This window comes from Natator depressus, chromosome 2 (genome assembly GCF_965152275.1).
Source record: "Natator depressus isolate rNatDep1 chromosome 2, rNatDep2.hap1, whole genome shotgun sequence".
NCBI classification, from domain to species: domain Eukaryota; kingdom Metazoa; phylum Chordata; order Testudines; family Cheloniidae; genus Natator; species Natator depressus.
Window position 1 is genome coordinate 88,802,626 of NC_134235.1, and position 18,094 is coordinate 88,820,719.

Here is an 18,094-nt window from a genome sequence, read left to right on the forward strand (position 1 = left end):
GACTTTGGGCAAGTCACTTAACTTCTCTATGTCTGTTTCCCTATGAGTAAAATGTAGATAATATTTTATCTCATAGTAATGATGTGAGGATTGATTCATTAATGTATGTAAAGTGTTTTAAGATCTTCTGATGAAAGGTACTATAGTCGTGCAAAATATTAGGTACTTTGGGCCTGGATTATTAAGACTCCAATTGTGAACCCCTTATTCCCATTTGTAAGCAGGTGCTTGCACAAATAGTTCAGTGTTGCCAACTCTCATTAATTTTGTCATGAGTCTCGTGATATTTGGTGTTTTTCTTCAAGCCCCAGCTCCTGGAGTCAGGTGATTTCACGAGAATCTCAGCGTTCATTTAAAAGACCAGTTAGCTTCTAGCCTTCATGATTGCAGAGAAAAACTCAAAGATGACTTGAGTGCACCTCAGGGGCTCAAAAGATAGAAGGCAAGTGAAATGTACTATGACATGCAAACTATGTATTTTTTTAAAAAACTGCCTGATTTGTAAGCCAATCTCATGTGTTTTGAAGGTCTGAGTCATGAATTTGAGATGCTTGAGGTTGGCAATATTAATAGCCCCAATGAAGTCAATGGGCCTATTCATGTGAGTGACTGCTCACCAATGGGAATAAAGTGTTCGGAATCTGGCCCTGGGCGATTTACATATTCTCAATAACTCCTTGAATTGCATTTCAGAGTAACTTTTTATTCCGTTCTAATAGTGTGCGTACGAATGAGCTGTGAATAGATGGAATTAATATCTCTTTCTAAACTGAATTTTATATGTTGTGTATCTAGAACGTCAGTGTAACAGTAAAATTATTTATTAGCAGTGGCATAATCTTTGGTTACATAGCTAATTAAAATAATTTTGATCTTTCTGCCATTAGTAGTTGTTTATACTTGTGATGAGTAATTTGAGTTGCATTCATTTCTTTCCTTTTCAAAATCTTAAAGCTTGAATTTGGTGTAATTTACCATTGCACTGAAGAACGATTATATACTGGTAGAAGAGGTCAAGGGGCATTTTGTAATGAAAAAAGGCTTCAGGTATCAAAAGAGACAGGTTGGTCTAGATTTTTGTTAGAACTCTAAAATAAATATGTTGAATTTCAGAGTTGATACTAATCCTAAATGGAAATTATTATCCTGATCTAAAGTATCTTTCCTTCATTATAATGGTGTTTTTCCTGGAAATATAAGGATGTTCCCAAATTTCTGTTTAAAATATGCAGCTTTATGTGAATTACTATTAAATGGTCCTAAAATATTTTGCAGTTTCCACACGAATTGATCAGTATTGATCCAAAACCACTCCTTTAAGATAAAGAAATAGGATTAAATTCACCACTATACCATGCCTTCTGTACACTGGTGTTACTCCTGGGATACAAAGTACAGCTGGAATGGTGAATCAGGCCCACATTATTATGGCATCTGTCATTCACTTATTTTCAGATGCCTTGATGCTGCCATATACTGCATCTTGTTTGTAAACACATATGCCAGTAGTAAATGGAATTAATGGATGCATACATTATACTTATTTAAAAACAACATGCCGTGATGCGTGTGAGAGGTCTGTTTCATCATACCATTAGTTAGAACACTTAATCCATACTGTATTGGGATTTATTACTATAAACCTAATAAAGTGATTCTGCATTTGCCTAGTTATAATAGTTAAGCTCAATCAAATGCCCATAAAGACAAGAAGTTTTTTTTTTTAACAAATCCAATGCAGAAGATAAGACCGCATTAATTAGCAGATAGAAGCAAGCAGATGTCACAGAGCTGTATCTTTGTACCCCAGAAATGATAAAAATTACAGTAGAAAAATGGTTTGGTGCAGACTGAAATCATAGTAAATTAAAGCAATTTAATGTACAGATTAGATATGGGTCCAGACCAACCCTGGATGACCAGAACTTCCCTGATAGCTGGAAAAATTTGGATCCAGATCCAGACTTTGTATCTTGGACCAGTCTTTAGTGGGCCAGGTTTATTTATCTGGAGAAAGAGAGTACAAATGGTACACTTCTCCCCCACAGAAGCAGCTGTGCCTGAGGGAGGACATTTACCCCTGAATAGGTGTCCATGGTCGTACCCTAGCCATCCTTCCAAAGGTGTTCTGCCAGGGGAGGGAAGTTTTAAAATACAGCCCATGTTCCACAAGAATCCCCTGGGCAAAGAATCTCCCAACTGCCCTACATCCTTCATAAACTGGCCCCATTCACTTTTATGTCCAAATGGTGGTGAGCCTTCAGCTGAGCAAGGGCTGTGGGAGACTTGCACCACTTTGTCCCGATTCCCTGTGGACTCTCTGCTAATGTGGGAGTCCAGAACGTAAGGGGAGGGTCAGATCCCATATTGTTTAAGATGCTTTATAATTTTTTTCTCTTTTGAGATGTACTCATTTGGGGGGGAGGGGGAGGATTTTGAACAGGGAAGATGGAGAATATTTTTATTGATTGCTATGGTGTTTAAATGTAGCCCATTTACAGTTGTTCTTGTCCACTAAAGATTTTAAGTTCAATAGAATGAACTACCTCTGGAGTACAAGATGTTTTTCCTTGTGCTGGCTTCTGAAATTTGTGGCTTTTAGGCTGCTATGTTACTGCATGCTTTTGTTTCAGGAAATGTATTTTCTATAGAAAATGTTGATGTACAGTATAAAATTAGATTAGTGCTAGCTATGTTCAGCATTTAACAATTCAGAACTAAAGAGAATCACATTTTGGTGATGACAGAATTTTTAAAAGGTTATGTCACAGTAAGAAAACAGAGATGTGGTCTGGGATATCCGCCACTCACGGATTTAAATAATCATAATGAAAGAACATCCCAAAGATATAAAATTCCCTTTGTCAAACGTTGTCACAGTTTAAAGCCAGGCCTGGCCTTAAGTGTGTTGATACCATAAATGACAGGTTTTTTGGTTTTTTTGTTGGGTTTTTTTTGGTCTCCACTCTGCCCCCTTCAATAATCAAAAATGTTGGTCCGTTGTCTCTTTTCCTCCCACATTTACCCAGGTCACTGTCATCTCTCTTCTACCAACCCTCCCTATTTCTCTTCCTCTCATCAGGGTGGAGAACTTGTCTTCTGGTCAGCTGTCTCCTGTAGTTTGCATTCCTGAAGCCACCTTGTATCTTTTCACTAGATGGTCTCTTCTCTAAGTTCAATTCCACCCTATGCCTTAAGCCCCAACCCTCCTCAAAGCGTTTCAGTCTTTAAATCCAATTACTAAATTAGCATAACTTTGACTAAGTATTAGGAAATGTTTGTTTATTCATCAGGAACACGTTTACAATAGTTTTCACAGTTCCACAGAATAGTTATTTTTGTTATGACCGAGGTGTACTTGGCATGAATGCATGGTGTTAATAATAATGTCTATAGTAAGGCATGCATTCAATATGCCATAATTATAAACATTGAATGTATTATGCAGAAGACCAAAGGCGGATTACTTTCAACCTCCAGAAATTTCCAGTTATGGCAAAGTAATGCATGCCCTACATTGTGTCCCTATAGTTTTAAAGTAGAACTGTGCTTCTATACTTTAATGTAATGTTTTTAAAAATGGTTATGAAGTCTGTGTTTCTGCAGTTATGTTTGTGATATCCTGTGACTGTTTTACATGTATATTACTCAACCATTTCTAATCAGCTTGCTTGAATCCATAATGCCCTTTTACATTCGTAGGTCGCCAGTACCTGGCATGTCAATTTAATTACAAGATGTCTCAGGCCACATTAATTTGTCTAGGAAATACCACTCAGTAGCACCACACAGCATTTGGTCCACTATCCCTACTTAATGACAGGTTTCAGAGTAGCAGCCGTGTTAGTCTGTATTCGCAAAAAGAAAAGGAGTACTAGTGGCACCTTAGAGACTAACCAATTTATTTGAGCATGAGCTTTTGTGAGCTACAGCTCACTTCATCGGATGCATTCAGTGGAAAATACAGTGGGGAGATTTATATACACAGAGAACATGAAACAATGGGTAAATCATTTGGAAGGAATACTGTATATACTTCTTAAAATAATACATATGTTGTTGGCCTGAATGTGACCTCACCTGATCTAATATGCATTGAACTCAATGTGAATCTTTCCTTTGACTTAAGAGTCCTTGGCTTTGATTAGGCCCCTATATTGCTGTAAATCAGAAGTTACTGAATTAAACACAATACAAAAGGAAAAACTAGTGCTGCAAAAATTAATTCAGAATTAGACCTATTGACTTTTTTTATATAGAATAACTGGTAAATATACTGATACTGGCACATTTGTGACTTTTGTAGTCTTTCCAATGTCCCAATGTAAAAGGGGGTAGTTATTGCAAGATAAATGGAGTTTGGTGGATATATTTAATTGATCTTTACTTATCATACACCTACCTCTGTCTAATTAAAATGAATGGTCTTATCCAAGAGATCAAAGTTCCCTGTTCAGGAAGCATTCTGCTTTAAAATACAATTAATTTACAGTGGAATGCATAGATCTTATGTCAATTACTTTTAGCTGACTGCTAAAAGTTTGTGAGATCACCAAAGGCTGACTGGTCAATGAAGGAAAAATTCCATGGGAACAAAGGAAACGTATAGAAACTGCAGTTTTGTTCTTATTCTTCCTTTCCTTCTTTTACCAAACAAGTATTTTTAGATAACCAAACTGTATAAGCAGTTCAGTCTTGTTACAGTCATTTAGACAAAAGCAGTTTCTCTTCCTGAGAAAGAATATGAAAAGAAGAACATAATGTGGAGAAATTGCCAAGACCTACTTTGAAAGGCTGTTGAGTTAATAGAAACAACTGTCTACATTGCAGATAAGTCGAAGGCCTTGATCTTAACAGAAATTGGTCCAAAACGTGACCCTGAGACTTTGAAATTGTTCCTCGGTAACATGGAGAGCTTACTCAAAGCCCAAGTACATGGGTAAGGTTTTTAAGAAAAAAATTTATTATGTTAAAAATCATAAACATTCTCAACTTTCTAAAATTCCAAGCAGAATGTTATTCTACTTAAATCAAATGTGATGCATATTGTACCCTGTTAAATACCTGGGTTGAAATAAAAGCAGTTTTCCCCCTTTCATTCTTTTATACCTCTCTGCTTCTAGGATCCGTGTAATTGGAAGTTCTACCTTGGCTCTGTGCCATCTAGCATCTGGTGCTGCAGATGCATATTACCAGTTTGGTTTACATTGCTGGGACTTGGCAGCAGCTACTGTCATTATTAGAGAGGCAGGTGGTATTGTGATAGATACTTCAGGTGAGTAAAGTATGCTGTTTTGGAGCAGGGACTGTGTCGTCATGTTTGGAAAGCATATAATAGGCACTACTACAATCTAAATAATTGTCACACTCAGTTTTTTTTTCAATCACCTTTCAATCACCTTTCTGAGGGGTGAGGCAGATAAATGTTCAGATGATTAGCCTTTCTAGTTTGGGCTGTAGTCTTCTTTTTTACTTCCCCATCTCTGTCTAATCTATCTGTGTACTTACACGGTCCTCATTTCAATACTATCTGAATATCTCCCTTGAAACAGAAATAATTATAATCTCTCTCTTCCTTCCCCACTGGTAGGAGAAAAGGCTTGATTTGTATATGGGTTTTGTGTGTGTATGTGAGAAGAAGGGAAAAGGTTTTGTGTGTGTATGTGAGAAGAAACTGAGGGAAAACTAAGATGAATAATTGGGTTTTGCATTTAGTTCTGAAAGTGGAGGATCAGTACAGTCAAGTCTGGATCTGATAGGATGGGGCATGATTTTCTGGCCAGCTGGAGATAGAGGGTGGTGGGTTTTCCATCAGCACTTTAAGAGCTGCGAGGCTGAGGACCAACATAAAAACAAGAGTAGATGTTCTTGAGTGGGGGTGTTATAGAGAAGACTAGTTCTATAGAGCAGTTCTGTCTTCCTACCAGCATCACTGAAGCCTTTCCTGGGTTCAGTTTTTGCTATCTGATCTTCATCCAGAGGGTAATTTCAGTTAGATATTCAGAAAGCTGGTAGATAGTGATCTTTATGCTTGGTGTAAAGGAACAATGGAGTTGGGTGTCGCCTGCATTTCAGTCTGTTATTTTGCCAATGCTCCCAATGTTTACTCATAGATGCTGAATAATATGGGAGTGGAACTGAGTTTGCGTTTATAGCTGAGGGATTAGGACAGGGGTGGGCAAACTTTTTGGCCCGAGGGCCACATCAGGGTGCGAAATTGTATGGAGGGCCAGGTAGGGAAGGCTGTGCCTCCCCAAACAGCCTGGCCCCCTCCCACTTCCCGCCCCCTGACTGCCCCCACAGAATCCCCAACCCATCCAACGCTCCCTGCTCCCTGTCCCCTGACTGCCCTAACCCCTATCCACACCCCTACCCCCTGCCAGGCCCCCCTGGGACTCCCACGCCTATCCAACCTTCCCTGTTCCCTGACCAGCCCCCCACAGAACCTCCACCCCATCCAACTTCCCCCTGTCTCCTCACTGCCCCACAGGACTCCCTGCCCCTTATCCAACCCCCCACCCCCTTACCATGCAGCTCAGAGCAGCAGGATCTCGCAGCCCTGCCACCTGGCCAGAGCCAGCTGCACTGCCCACATGGCGGTGTGGCTAAAGGGGAGGGGGAACAGTAGGGGAGGGGCCGGGGACTAGCCTCTCTGACCAGGAGCTCAAGAGCCAGGCAGGATGGTCCCGGGAGCCAGATGTAGTTTGTCCACCTCTGGATTAGGAGGTAGAGGAACAAGACAGGTGTATTTATCAGTAGTATCAAATACCTCAGACAAGCCCAGTAAAATGGGCATGGACCGGAGAAGGTAATCCACCTGAGCAACACGTGCTGTCTCAGTATTATACTCCCTGCCCTCACACCTCACTTAGAGGGATCCATGATTCTGACAGATAACAAGTGGAGTTGGAGATGCCTTTTTGCCAGCTCTCTCATAGTCTGCTTGGAAAAGGAAGCTTAGATGCTGAGCAGTAGCCTCCAAGTTCTCTGGAATTGCATGATAGTTTTTAAATTCTGGTTGGACTATTGCATGTTTGGGAGTGGATGGTAGAGTCCCCTCAAAAGGAGATATTAACAGCCTGTTGCCAGGGTTTCTTCCCGGCGTTCTCTTTTCTTTACCATCCAGGAATGGCAGGGGAAAGAGTCACAAGGGGGTGAGGGGCGCGGCCCTGAGTGTGACTGTGTCAGTCTACTATAATTACTACTGGCGTGAAGAGGCAGAATTCTTGGGAAGAGGACTCTGTGTTTCTAGTCCTGTTCTTACCTTCTTGTTCTTGATGGCCTCTGAGGATATTCTGCACAACTGTGATCTAATTCCGTGCAGTGGGACGTGGTGTGTTCTGGAATTGGGTGGAGACATATGGGTATATATAGAGATTCACAATCTAGAAAAATTCTGCAAGGTGTGACTTCGCTATCTCTGTGGTAGAGGAGAGCGGAGGTAAACTCTTTGCCTTCCTTAAAGAAGGCTGAGTTTACAGAAAAACTTTGCTCCTTAGTCTCCCTGTGTTTTCTGCCACCAACACCAAGTTTTCTTCCTTCCTGCATTTTCTGCCATAGGTTGCCTGAGAACCTTGGCAATCTGTGTGGGCAGTGGGAAGAGAGGGGGCCCTTTGGTGCTAGAGTGTCTATAACAGTAATCCGTGAGAGATTGTAGTGCCTCACTGATTCTTCTATCCCTTTGTCTCTTGGCTGCATAGTTTTCTATGAGTAAATTTTGGAGTTTGGCTCCATCCAAGGTTATTTTGGGGTGGACCATGGTGGTGCTTCTACTTGCTTTGCACTGGGGAGAGCTTTAATTTCCTCTGCTGCTGTTACAATTACAGGGCGTGGTAAGCAATAGGTTAAGATAAGCTGTCTGATCCAAAGGCACTAGCAATGCAACTTCCATAAGTCAGTCATTAGAGAGACATTCTACTAGAAATGCAGCTAACAAACTCGTTTCCTATATCAGAATATTGCTTCCATGGACATTCCCCTCCTCCCTCCCCCACAGTGGAAGTAGGAGTCCTCCGATGGTTCTTCCCATTCCGTTGTCCTTTCCAGGAGTACAGGTTTCCCGCAATTTTGAGTGACTTTTTTTTAACGTTGTCCCTGGGTGGCTATTTATGGGCTGCTTTTATAGCCTCAATATCTTTGTATTCTTTTCTCTTTCCCTCCCAGCCCCATACAGGTCCTTCGCTTATAGTGATAATCCAGTGAAACATCTCAGGTCTGGCCCACTCGGCCTTAGGCTCTGGCTGGCTAGTTTCATCACAGTTTTGCATTTCCAGTCTAGGGCTTTCCTGGGTCAGAGATGCTGAGAATGAATGTCTGTGTCTTTGAGTAAGCCCTTTAAAGTGTCACATTTGAAGTACACAGCTGGCCCAGCAGAGATTATGGTGAGACTCCTAAACAGATTTCAGCAAAGATGGAGGCTTCTTGGAAAGAAAGGGCTGTCAGGGAGAGACGAGCGTGCTCATCTGAATATTATATTTGTACAGCACTTTGAAGATGTAAAGACCCAGAATGTTAAGGATTATTATTTTATTCATTTCTGGAGCTCACATCCCCCAAGTAGAGTGTTCTTTAGTAGTCAAGCCCAGTGGTGATCAAAGTGTGCATGACTGTGGAAAGACTTGATGTGTTAAAGAACAGTTTCCAGTAGTAGGGTATGTTTAACCCTTAAAATGGGTTATGTTGGTTCCTATTTTATTCCTTACTACCCCTAGTTTTGCAAACAAAACATCTGGTGTTTTGTTTAAGAGAGTAAAATGGAATATATTGTGTTTATTTTTGTGTACTGAACGAATGAAAACATTCATTGCTTTTTCTGTGTACTTTGGTGTTTGATAAGTCTATGGTTTCTACAACACTTTGCTTTGCTAGAGATCTCTGAATTTGAATGCCTCAACAGGGTATTTCCTCCCCTAAATGTGGCTTTGACGTTGTTTCAGTATTTTTGAATCTCTCTATCTACAACAAGGATATAATATAATATGCCACACATCACTTCTGTATCTAAACATGGTTCTTCTTTATCCTCTTGTTCTTAGGGGGACCTCTAGATCTCATGTCATGCCGAGTGATTGCTGCTGGCACTAAAGAGATGGCCATGTTCTTAGCTCAGGAAATACAGACTATTCACTACAGACGGGATGATGAGAACTGACGGACATTAAATACTTTTACAAGTAACATGGAGTTTGTCCTTCTAAACTACTTAACTTCTTCCAAGATGGGTGTCTTAGAGGGTACATGATTTTAACAGCATGTTTTCTGTGCAGGTCTTTTGTGTCAAATGTTTTAAACAATTTTATTACAAGGTGGCTTCCCAACATTGTAGGGCGGGAGGAGGGAGATTTTTAAAACCTCTAAGATTTGTGGCTTCTTTTTAATATGCATCTATTTCAGCAGTACCTTTTATATATGATCACCTGTAGTGCTTGTTGCCAGATTCGAAGTTTCACATCTGTTCAGGCTGAAACGGAGTCTTTTGGAACATATTCAACTAAAAAGAAAACTTTATTTTTACAAAACACAGATCTCAGGTAAATGAGCTTTAGGATTGTAGTAGATGATAAGTAGTTAAAATGTGTGCCTACCATACCCATATTCAACAGTACTTGAGAATGCAATAAAAAGTGTTATTACTCCATTTCTCTTTTCCAACTATATCATGACCATATATATGTATATTTTGGATGTTTACAGTGATTTACAAAGTGTACAGAAGGAGGTGATTTTAGGTATTTGTTTCAAGGAAGAGTATATATTCACTTTATGAATGCAGTGGGAGTTACCTACATGGTTAATAACAGAGCTGCTAAAAAAATGGGAAATATTTCATGATTTTTTTTTTTCAAATTGTCCAACCAACTCTAGCTTATAGAGAATGTTAACCAATTGGGACCAAATCTTACAGTCCTTACTGAACCCTTACTGAGAGCTCAAACCTGCAAACATTTACTATCATGGAGTAGCTGTGACTAGTGGGCAGAGTGCTTACTACCATGAGTATTGAAGTCTATGGGGACTATTCACAATGGTAAATACTATACATGGTAGTTAGTTCTGGAGAATAGGGCCCTATGTCAAGGAACTATTGACTTCAGTGGAAGTTTTGCCCAAGAAGAAACAGCATGATTTGGTGTTAAGGGGTAAATTGTAAAAATTACCACCTTAGTTGTGCTTGCAAAAGGCTAATTGTAAACGTAAAGTATTCATTTTGCACGTACAATTGTAGTCACCTTCAGAATATCTGGAAACCTTGTAAAGTAAATGACTAAATCTAAAAGAACAAAAATTCTGTGCAACCCTAGTTTTGTGCTTGGCACTTTTTTTAAAATCAAGTTCATTTTTTCACCTTCCTCTGTAGCATGGGGCACGGGTCACTTGCTGGAGGATTCTCTGCTCCTTGAAGTCTTTAAACCACTATTTGAGGACTTCAATAGCACAGACATAGGTGAGAGGTTTTTTGCAGGAGTGGTGGGTGAAGTTTTGTGGCCTGCGTTGTGCAGGGGGTCGGACTGGATGATCATAATGGTCTCTTCTGACCTAAATATCTATGAATCTATGACACTTACTATTTTTTTTAAAAGAAATCATATCATCTGACACTACTGAACTTCTTAAATGTTAGTGTCCAGAAAAAAATCTGAGATTAAACATGGGGACTTACCTCTAGTTTTTCTATTGATGTTGCGAATTCAAATCTACAATTATTTTTGAATAATACAAAGAAACAAAAAGGCCCACAAAATACACATAGGTCTAAATTTTCAAAATCTGTTCCTAAATTGCACATGCAGACTATGTAAATGTGCACGTAAACTGCGATGAGAAACTGGAAATTGAGTGTACAGTTATCCATTTTGCATGCACAACTAAAGAACACATTGTTAAAAATATTAGCCATTGTACATGCCTTTTTATTTTCTTCTGTGAAAAATGTTTTTCATTACGAGTATAACTTGTATACTGTATTTTTTAAAATGAGAAATGCAAAATTCTGGCTGTGGAGAGAATGGCTAAAATATAGGGCCCTGATTTAGCAAAGCATTTAAGCACATGCTTAAGTCTCATTAGGCCCTGATCCTCCTCTCCATCAAAGCACCTCAGACACAGAGGACAATGACAGATTCAGGAAGCTGGCTGTAATTCCCTGATCTCCGGCCACTTAGCCGGGGCAGAAGACAGAGTAGCCCCCCTGCTGCTCTAGCTTCTGCCACTGATTGATGTAAGCTTGGTAAATGAGCTTACACCTGCAGGGAATCGGAGGTAGTGGAGTTCAGCTCACCAGCCTATCCCAACAAGCTTCCTTCTTTTCCTTATGCCAGAGAGAGAGCTGGTTTAAGAGGTGTCTATACCACCTCTACCAGCTTTACATCAGTAGAGATTCCTTGTACACAGGAAGACTCTCTGCCTGGTTTAAATTCACTCTGCACCACTAACATGATGCACTTAATGGATGAAAGAATCCTGTCCACTGATTTTCATGGCATTTGAGCACACTTAAGTGCTTTGCTGAATTGGGGCCTCAGTGAGGTGGGAAGGGGAATGTCCAGAAATCCAGTCTCAGATTCACCTGTTACTGTCTTGGATAAAACATTATTTTTTAAAAATAAATAGAGAGCTTGTTCTGAGAGTTGATGAGCGCCTCAGACTCCTACTGATGTTAGTGGAGTCGCAGCTGATCAGTAGCTTAAGGAGAAGGCCCAGAGTTTGCAGTGCCATTGGCCACGGTGATTCTCACATTTTACTTAGAATTATTAATTAGCTGACAGTTCTTAGAGGTAAATCTTGTCCTTGATTTTGACTTTCCCTTCCATCTTTCCTTGCTTGCTAGCTAAAGCTCTCTTTTGTAGGCATATTCCTTACTGTAGACTTTCCATTCTAAGGTTTAAATTAATACCGTGTGTATAGCATGGGAGCCAAATCTGTAGGTGTTTAATTAGGGCTCTTTTTTTCCTTCAATAAAATAAGGTTGGTAGCTACTCTTTAACCAGCAGTTATAAAATTAGTATTTTTAAAACAATGAAGATGTGAAAGGTTACAATCCATTTCACATGCTTTGGGTTGTTTTTACAACACGTTTCAGACGTTAGATTATTTTGGAGGCCAGTTTCTGAAACCAGAGGCAATATTTAAATATGAACAAAGATGATAAGTTATAAATGTTGAGAACAAGTGTTTCCTATCCTGAATGTCATAACCTGTGCTGGCATTTTTTCCATGTTCGTATCCCAGTGAAAGTTGGTGGAGATTTCAGAAGAGAGTAAGGAGAAGCCATGGGCATCTCTGATACACTAAAGGATATTTTTTTGTGGTGTCATACTCTTGTGTCCCTAGTTTATTCAGGATGAAAAATAGTTTGTTTTACAAACAATCTAATCATTTTAATTACAGGACAGTCATTTGTAAATGTATTTAAAAATGTACTTTTAGGGGTTGAAGATGCTTTTTTCATTTCCACCCAGAAAATTATATAAATGTATTCATCTTTTTTTTTACGTTATCAGAATGTGGCTGCAATTGGATCTATGCAGGCAGATTCTGCACCTTTGCAGAGCCTTATTGAAATCATGGGTTTGCCTGCATGAATCAGGCCTATGTGTTTTTCCAGCTGTTGGAAAAAAATTCAAAAATGCTTGTTTTGTGCTTGGATAACTCAAAAACAAGTGTTTTAAATCTCTAGGCTTTATAGTATTTAATCTGAAATGAAAACTAGTGCCTTTGCCATATAAAAATAATGTGGTTTTGAAAAAAACAAAATCATGGGCATTTTAAAACAGTATATGGCATGTGCATAGAACACTCAGTTCTATTTGTAGAAACATAAAGGAAGCTAGTATGTGTCAAACGTCTGCAGTTATGAATATCTTAGACCACGTGTGTGTAACTGGGTGACTAGATCTTTATTTACACTGCAAGTGTGTACATGCTCTGAATAGATGATATCTTTTATTCAAGGGAGTGCTGCTCAGCATCCTATTCCTTTACTTTTCAGTCTGTCACCTGCACAATGGTTTAGAACATTTTAAATCTACTGTTTTGGTATAATAATCTGAAATAATAATGTACAATTCATGTATAAGTGCATTCTGGTGTGAACAAACAAACTACGGGAATAACAGTAAACTGCAGATAAAGTAAAGTGTTCCATTACATGATCACACAGCATAGGGAAATGTGATATACTGTTCACCAAATACTAAGTAACATAGAAAGGAACTCCATCTTTTTCTATAACATTTAGCACATATAACAAAAGCACTATGTATTTCTGTCATGTGGCATACTAATGTACAGCTTTTACACATCCCCAGGTTTTGATCTGTAACATGTTACAGACACCACAGTTTGCATGCACCAGTAACGTCAAGACTCTAATACATTACACCCTATTGAATTGGTTACATATTTAAAATTTTCTATTGCCATTGTCCTTATAAGGAGGTGGGGCAGAAAAGCCAATAAATGCTCAAGTTTTCAATAACATATCCCTTAAAATCATCCCATCCCAGTCCACTGCAGTCAAGGAATTGCACCTGTTTACAACAGAGCATTTTTAGGCCTAGAAATACTACTGAGGTAAAACATTCATGGTGCTACAGAGGGAGTGTCTCTTATCGCTGAACAATTACTTCAGATTTAGAGTGTGCAGTGCCCAGTTTACTCCAAAAGGAATACTGTCCACTTCTTAGGAGAGGCCACTGACAGTTGATAAGATCACGATCATCATTAATGGAAACATATATCAGCAGCTGTTACAAAAATATTGTTCACTTATTTTCCTGCACTCTGTCAGTGATGTGTATAACACTTAATGGGGTAATGTAAACCCGTTAGTAACTCTCAGTAATTCTCAGAAATTATTTTAAATGTTTCTGTAACAATCTATTTTTCAATGAGAAAAGGATTATAATCTGCATTAAACATACGGTAGACAGAAATTGAGAGACAGAGTCTATTTCTCTGCTTTATGAACTCTACGTGCAAAAACATGGAAATTTAGACATACAAAGGTTAAGTGGTTGTGGGTTTGGTGTGGGTTGTTTGTTTGTGAATGGCTTTGCTGGCAGCCAAATATCTTAAAAAAATTCAAAGAAGGATTAGTTATTGGAAAGAAGATAGCACATTCAGGCACACAGGCTAGGATAAAAATTTATAAGGGCTGTAGACAGAGCCTCATGCTTCAAGGTACAAGATGATTACTATCCTGAATGCTAAAAATGTCAGGATTAAAAAGTAAATAGTATTGAACTGCACAGAGTGAATTTAGGGGGAAGAGTTTACACTTCCTTCCTCTAAAACTTCAAGTATTGACCTCCATCATAGACAAGATATCACAGTATCTGGACCACTGGTGTGTTATTTGAGTGAGGAAAACATTGAATTGTGAAACCCTCTCTGAGTAGCACTTGAGCCCTGGTGCTTCCAACAGACAAAAGCTGTAAGAGTACCATTGTCTCTCCTAAATAATCAAAGGTGTTAATAAACTCCTAATCACGGAGGGTAAAATTTTCAAAAGTGCCTTAATGACTCAGGAGTCTAAGTCCCATTGACTTTGAATAGGACTTAGGCACCTAATTGATGTAGGCACTTCTGAACATTTTACCCTGAATGTTTATCTAGCTCTTGTTTGTTTAACACAAAAAAGTACATCAGAAAGTGAGCAAGGTTTGACAGAGAATAAAACACAGCATAATTTCAAGGATTGATTCTTGTATTAAGCACTGACCCAAAGATCTAAAGAAATCTGTTTAGCTCATACATCAACATCTTTTACTATTACAGAATTCAGGACACATCAGTTATCCTCTGATAGTAAAAAGGTGTGGAGGAGAGGAAGTAATCAATATTGTGTATTGGCCTCTAGCCCTCCATCTCTATAATTTCCAACAATGTGGTGGTATATTAGTTCTGTGCTTCTTAATCTTGTATGCTTTTAAAATAATATTAAAGATTTAAGATAAGTATATCCCTGTTCTGCCCATCATTTAGCCATTGATAATGCTAATACATTCCTTATTGCCTGAAATACTGACACTGCTCTGGCATGTCAGAAATCCCATTTCTGGAACTCTGCATCTCCTTGAATTACTTCCTGAAGTCAGGGTACTTGGAAGAGTTTAAAATAATTTTTCAAAGAACTAAATTGTAATCAGAAGATCCTGTGCCCCTTTTAACTTTTAAGCAATGTATGAGACCAAGTCTCAGCATAACAGGTAGTGAAGAGGTACCATCCATCTCTGTCAAATGTAACAAAACGTATCTTGGATATATCCCTTTCTTTTTTCCACATATTATATATACGTATATACGCATTGTGTGTGTGAGAGAGAGAGAGAGAGGATGTGAAGTTGCTGAAATTGAGACAGTGGTCTTTCTAAATACTGTAGTATCAATGGTCACTTATAAATCATTAGTTGGTAGACATAATATGAACACTTACATGCTAATTTTTAAATTAATTCCGGTATGATTTGAATGCTGTCAAGAACAAACTGGTGACAGAAATATCAAATTCAATCACTTTTGTTTGTCCATTGGAATAAGTAACACATTGTTCTTTTACAATACAGCTATTCTGTGGTGCCTAATGTTGCTCATGTTACTTCCTTGTTAAGCAGTATCAACAGATTATGCAGGAGTGCCTCAGTTTAGAAATCATGGTTCAAACTCCGCCTGGTATAAGTGGGCCCAACTCCACTGATGTCAATGAAGTTGAGCCCCTGGGCAGTGAATTTAACCCTAACTCTCCAAAGCTATAAAAATAAGAAATATGCTTAAAGGCTATTGATTTTTAACTAGCAGACAGTATTGTACATAAATACTTACTTTTCCTCTGTCCAGTACAAATAATGAGTGCTCCTAAATGCTTGTTTCAGGTACTCAACACTTTTCAGGATCATTCCCAAAGCTTCAGACAGTTGATGTGTTAACAAGTTCCTTTGTTATATGTTTAATAAATACAATAATGAAATTGTTTTCTAATATTTTTATGATAGTTTGGAAATGTAGGCCCAGATCCCCAAGGACATTTAAGGGAAGCTAGAAGCTTAAATATCTTTGTGGATCTGGGCCCTATTGCCTGAGGCTCTCCTGCCTTGCAACTAGTGTAATCATGTACACTTGTGCAAAGTGGGTGAAAAATGCTACTAGATTAGATAGTATTTTGCACCCACTTTGCATGGACAGAATAATTACAAGAAGTGCAAGTGCACTCTAATTACAAATATTTTGGAAATTACCACACTTTGCTGCAGATTATTTGAGCTGCACTGTATTCCTGTACTACTCTTAACCTATTTATAAACTTTTAGGGGGGAGAATGATGGGTAAATCATCAAACTTTTTAGCTGATAAAAAGGCCGGATAACATATTCACCACTATAAACAAATCCATATTTTAACATAATTTGAGCTGCTATTGTTACATTCTCACTACCAAAAAGATGTTTTATAGATTATAGCCGTATATGGATTGCTCTTACTGTTCTTAGTTTTTTGACTGAAGACATGTCTTCATAAATATAACGGTGCTTATCTTTTCACTTTGTAGTTACAGATATTTTTAAATCACAGGGGGAAATGGTTATTGTATTAAAAACATAAGTAGGAACTGGAAATCTAGGCCAAATTAATGCCTGATATAAGCAGTGTACTTTCCATTGGTTTCATCGGGAGCTCCCCCTACTTATGCCAGGATTGAATTTGGGCCACTGTCTAAAATAGGAAAATGGATTTCACTTTGAAAATATGTTTATAAAAAAGTCAGAAATGTCCATGTATTATTGAGTTTTTCTTTTCTAATTCTGTGCTCTATATATCAGATGGTATCTTTTGTTTTGTACTATACCATATATAACTGAAGTTTTTATTTTAAATGTTGTTTGTTTGTTTTGTTTTTGTAATAAATGTTAAAAGCTAATGGTCACAAAACTTACTGAATTGACCAATGTGAAAATTAGAACTACTCCAAGGAGTGGCGAAACTGTCTGATTTTTTTGGGTTAAAATATATACATATTATATATAAATAAATATAAAATATGTATTTACAAACTGAACATGCAACACAGACTTAATTTGCTTACTTATCTATATAAGCAAATTAAGTCTGTGTTGCATGTTCAGTTTGTAAATATATTTTTCTTTTATACAAATTTCTTCTCTCACATTAGGAAATGTCCCATCTGCCAACACATGTTCAGCTGAGGTGTTGTAATCAAATCATTGCTGTAGTCAGTTTTGCATTTCATAATAGGGTAGCCTATTGGCAAATCCTTTTAGGATAATAACTTAACATAGAGTAAAACTTTATATGTGAGAGAAATGATTAAATGAAGTACATCCTAATCATACAAGAGTCTAGTTTCACTTTTACGAAAATATGGAAACTGCCTGTAAAGTGCATTTTTCCCTGAAAAGTGACTCTCTGAAAAATATTATGGCAAGGTTTCAGTATTCATTGTGTCTCACTAATTTCTAAATTCCGTTTGCTCAGTTTGCAAGTAAAAATGGTTTGAACCAACAGCTGGCTCCACAAATGGATCCTGGCCTCTGACATCCTTCTCATACTATCAGTAGTAGGGATTCTGCAGGCCAAATTACATCTTTTGTGATGTGTGTGTAACGCCATTGTTTTCCTAGTATACCTTCAGTTATGCCTCTGCAACCCCGTTATCCTTCAGAAGGTTTGCACAGGTGCAATTGAGGTCATAACTTGAATTGTCTCATAACAGAGCTCTGTCTTTAATTATTCCTCAATGAGACCAGTGACCTATAGCTTTTACTTTCAAAAGGGGGAGAAATTTATCAACCCTTGCTGCAAGAATAAGCAGAATTGCAGTGGCACCAACATATAGATATCAGCTTCAGACAAGCTTCACTGGGCCCGAGTGTGCAAATTAGCAGTGAGCACCTCAGCGGCAGGTGCAACAAAGTTGGATCATTTTCACCGCCTTGCTTTTTAAAAAGAGCACTCAAACAACATTTAGTCCAGTAGATGTAAATCAATGTGGATTTAGGCTAGCTCTACACTACACACTACTGGTGGTGGCATGTAGTGTATGTATAGCTACATGCTGCTGTGAAAAGCAGGCTGCGTC

General features: G+C 38.4%; 1 protein-coding gene across 1 annotated transcript in view; it reads left to right on the forward strand.

The window, feature by feature from the left end:
• IMPA2 (inositol monophosphatase 2) overlaps positions 1 to 16,976 on the forward strand; it is a 33,829-nt gene extending 16,853 nt beyond the window's left edge. The window contains exons 5-8 of the mRNA XM_074944664.1: positions 955 to 1,063; positions 4,831 to 4,939; positions 5,124 to 5,275; positions 9,036 to 16,976. Of these exons, the coding sequence (XP_074800765.1) occupies positions 955 to 1,063; positions 4,831 to 4,939; positions 5,124 to 5,275; positions 9,036 to 9,151 (486 nt within the window). The 3' untranslated portion in view covers positions 9,152 to 16,976. The remainder of the gene's footprint in view (positions 1 to 954; positions 1,064 to 4,830; positions 4,940 to 5,123; positions 5,276 to 9,035) is intronic.
• The last annotated feature ends 1,118 nt before the right edge of the window (positions 16,977 to 18,094 follow it).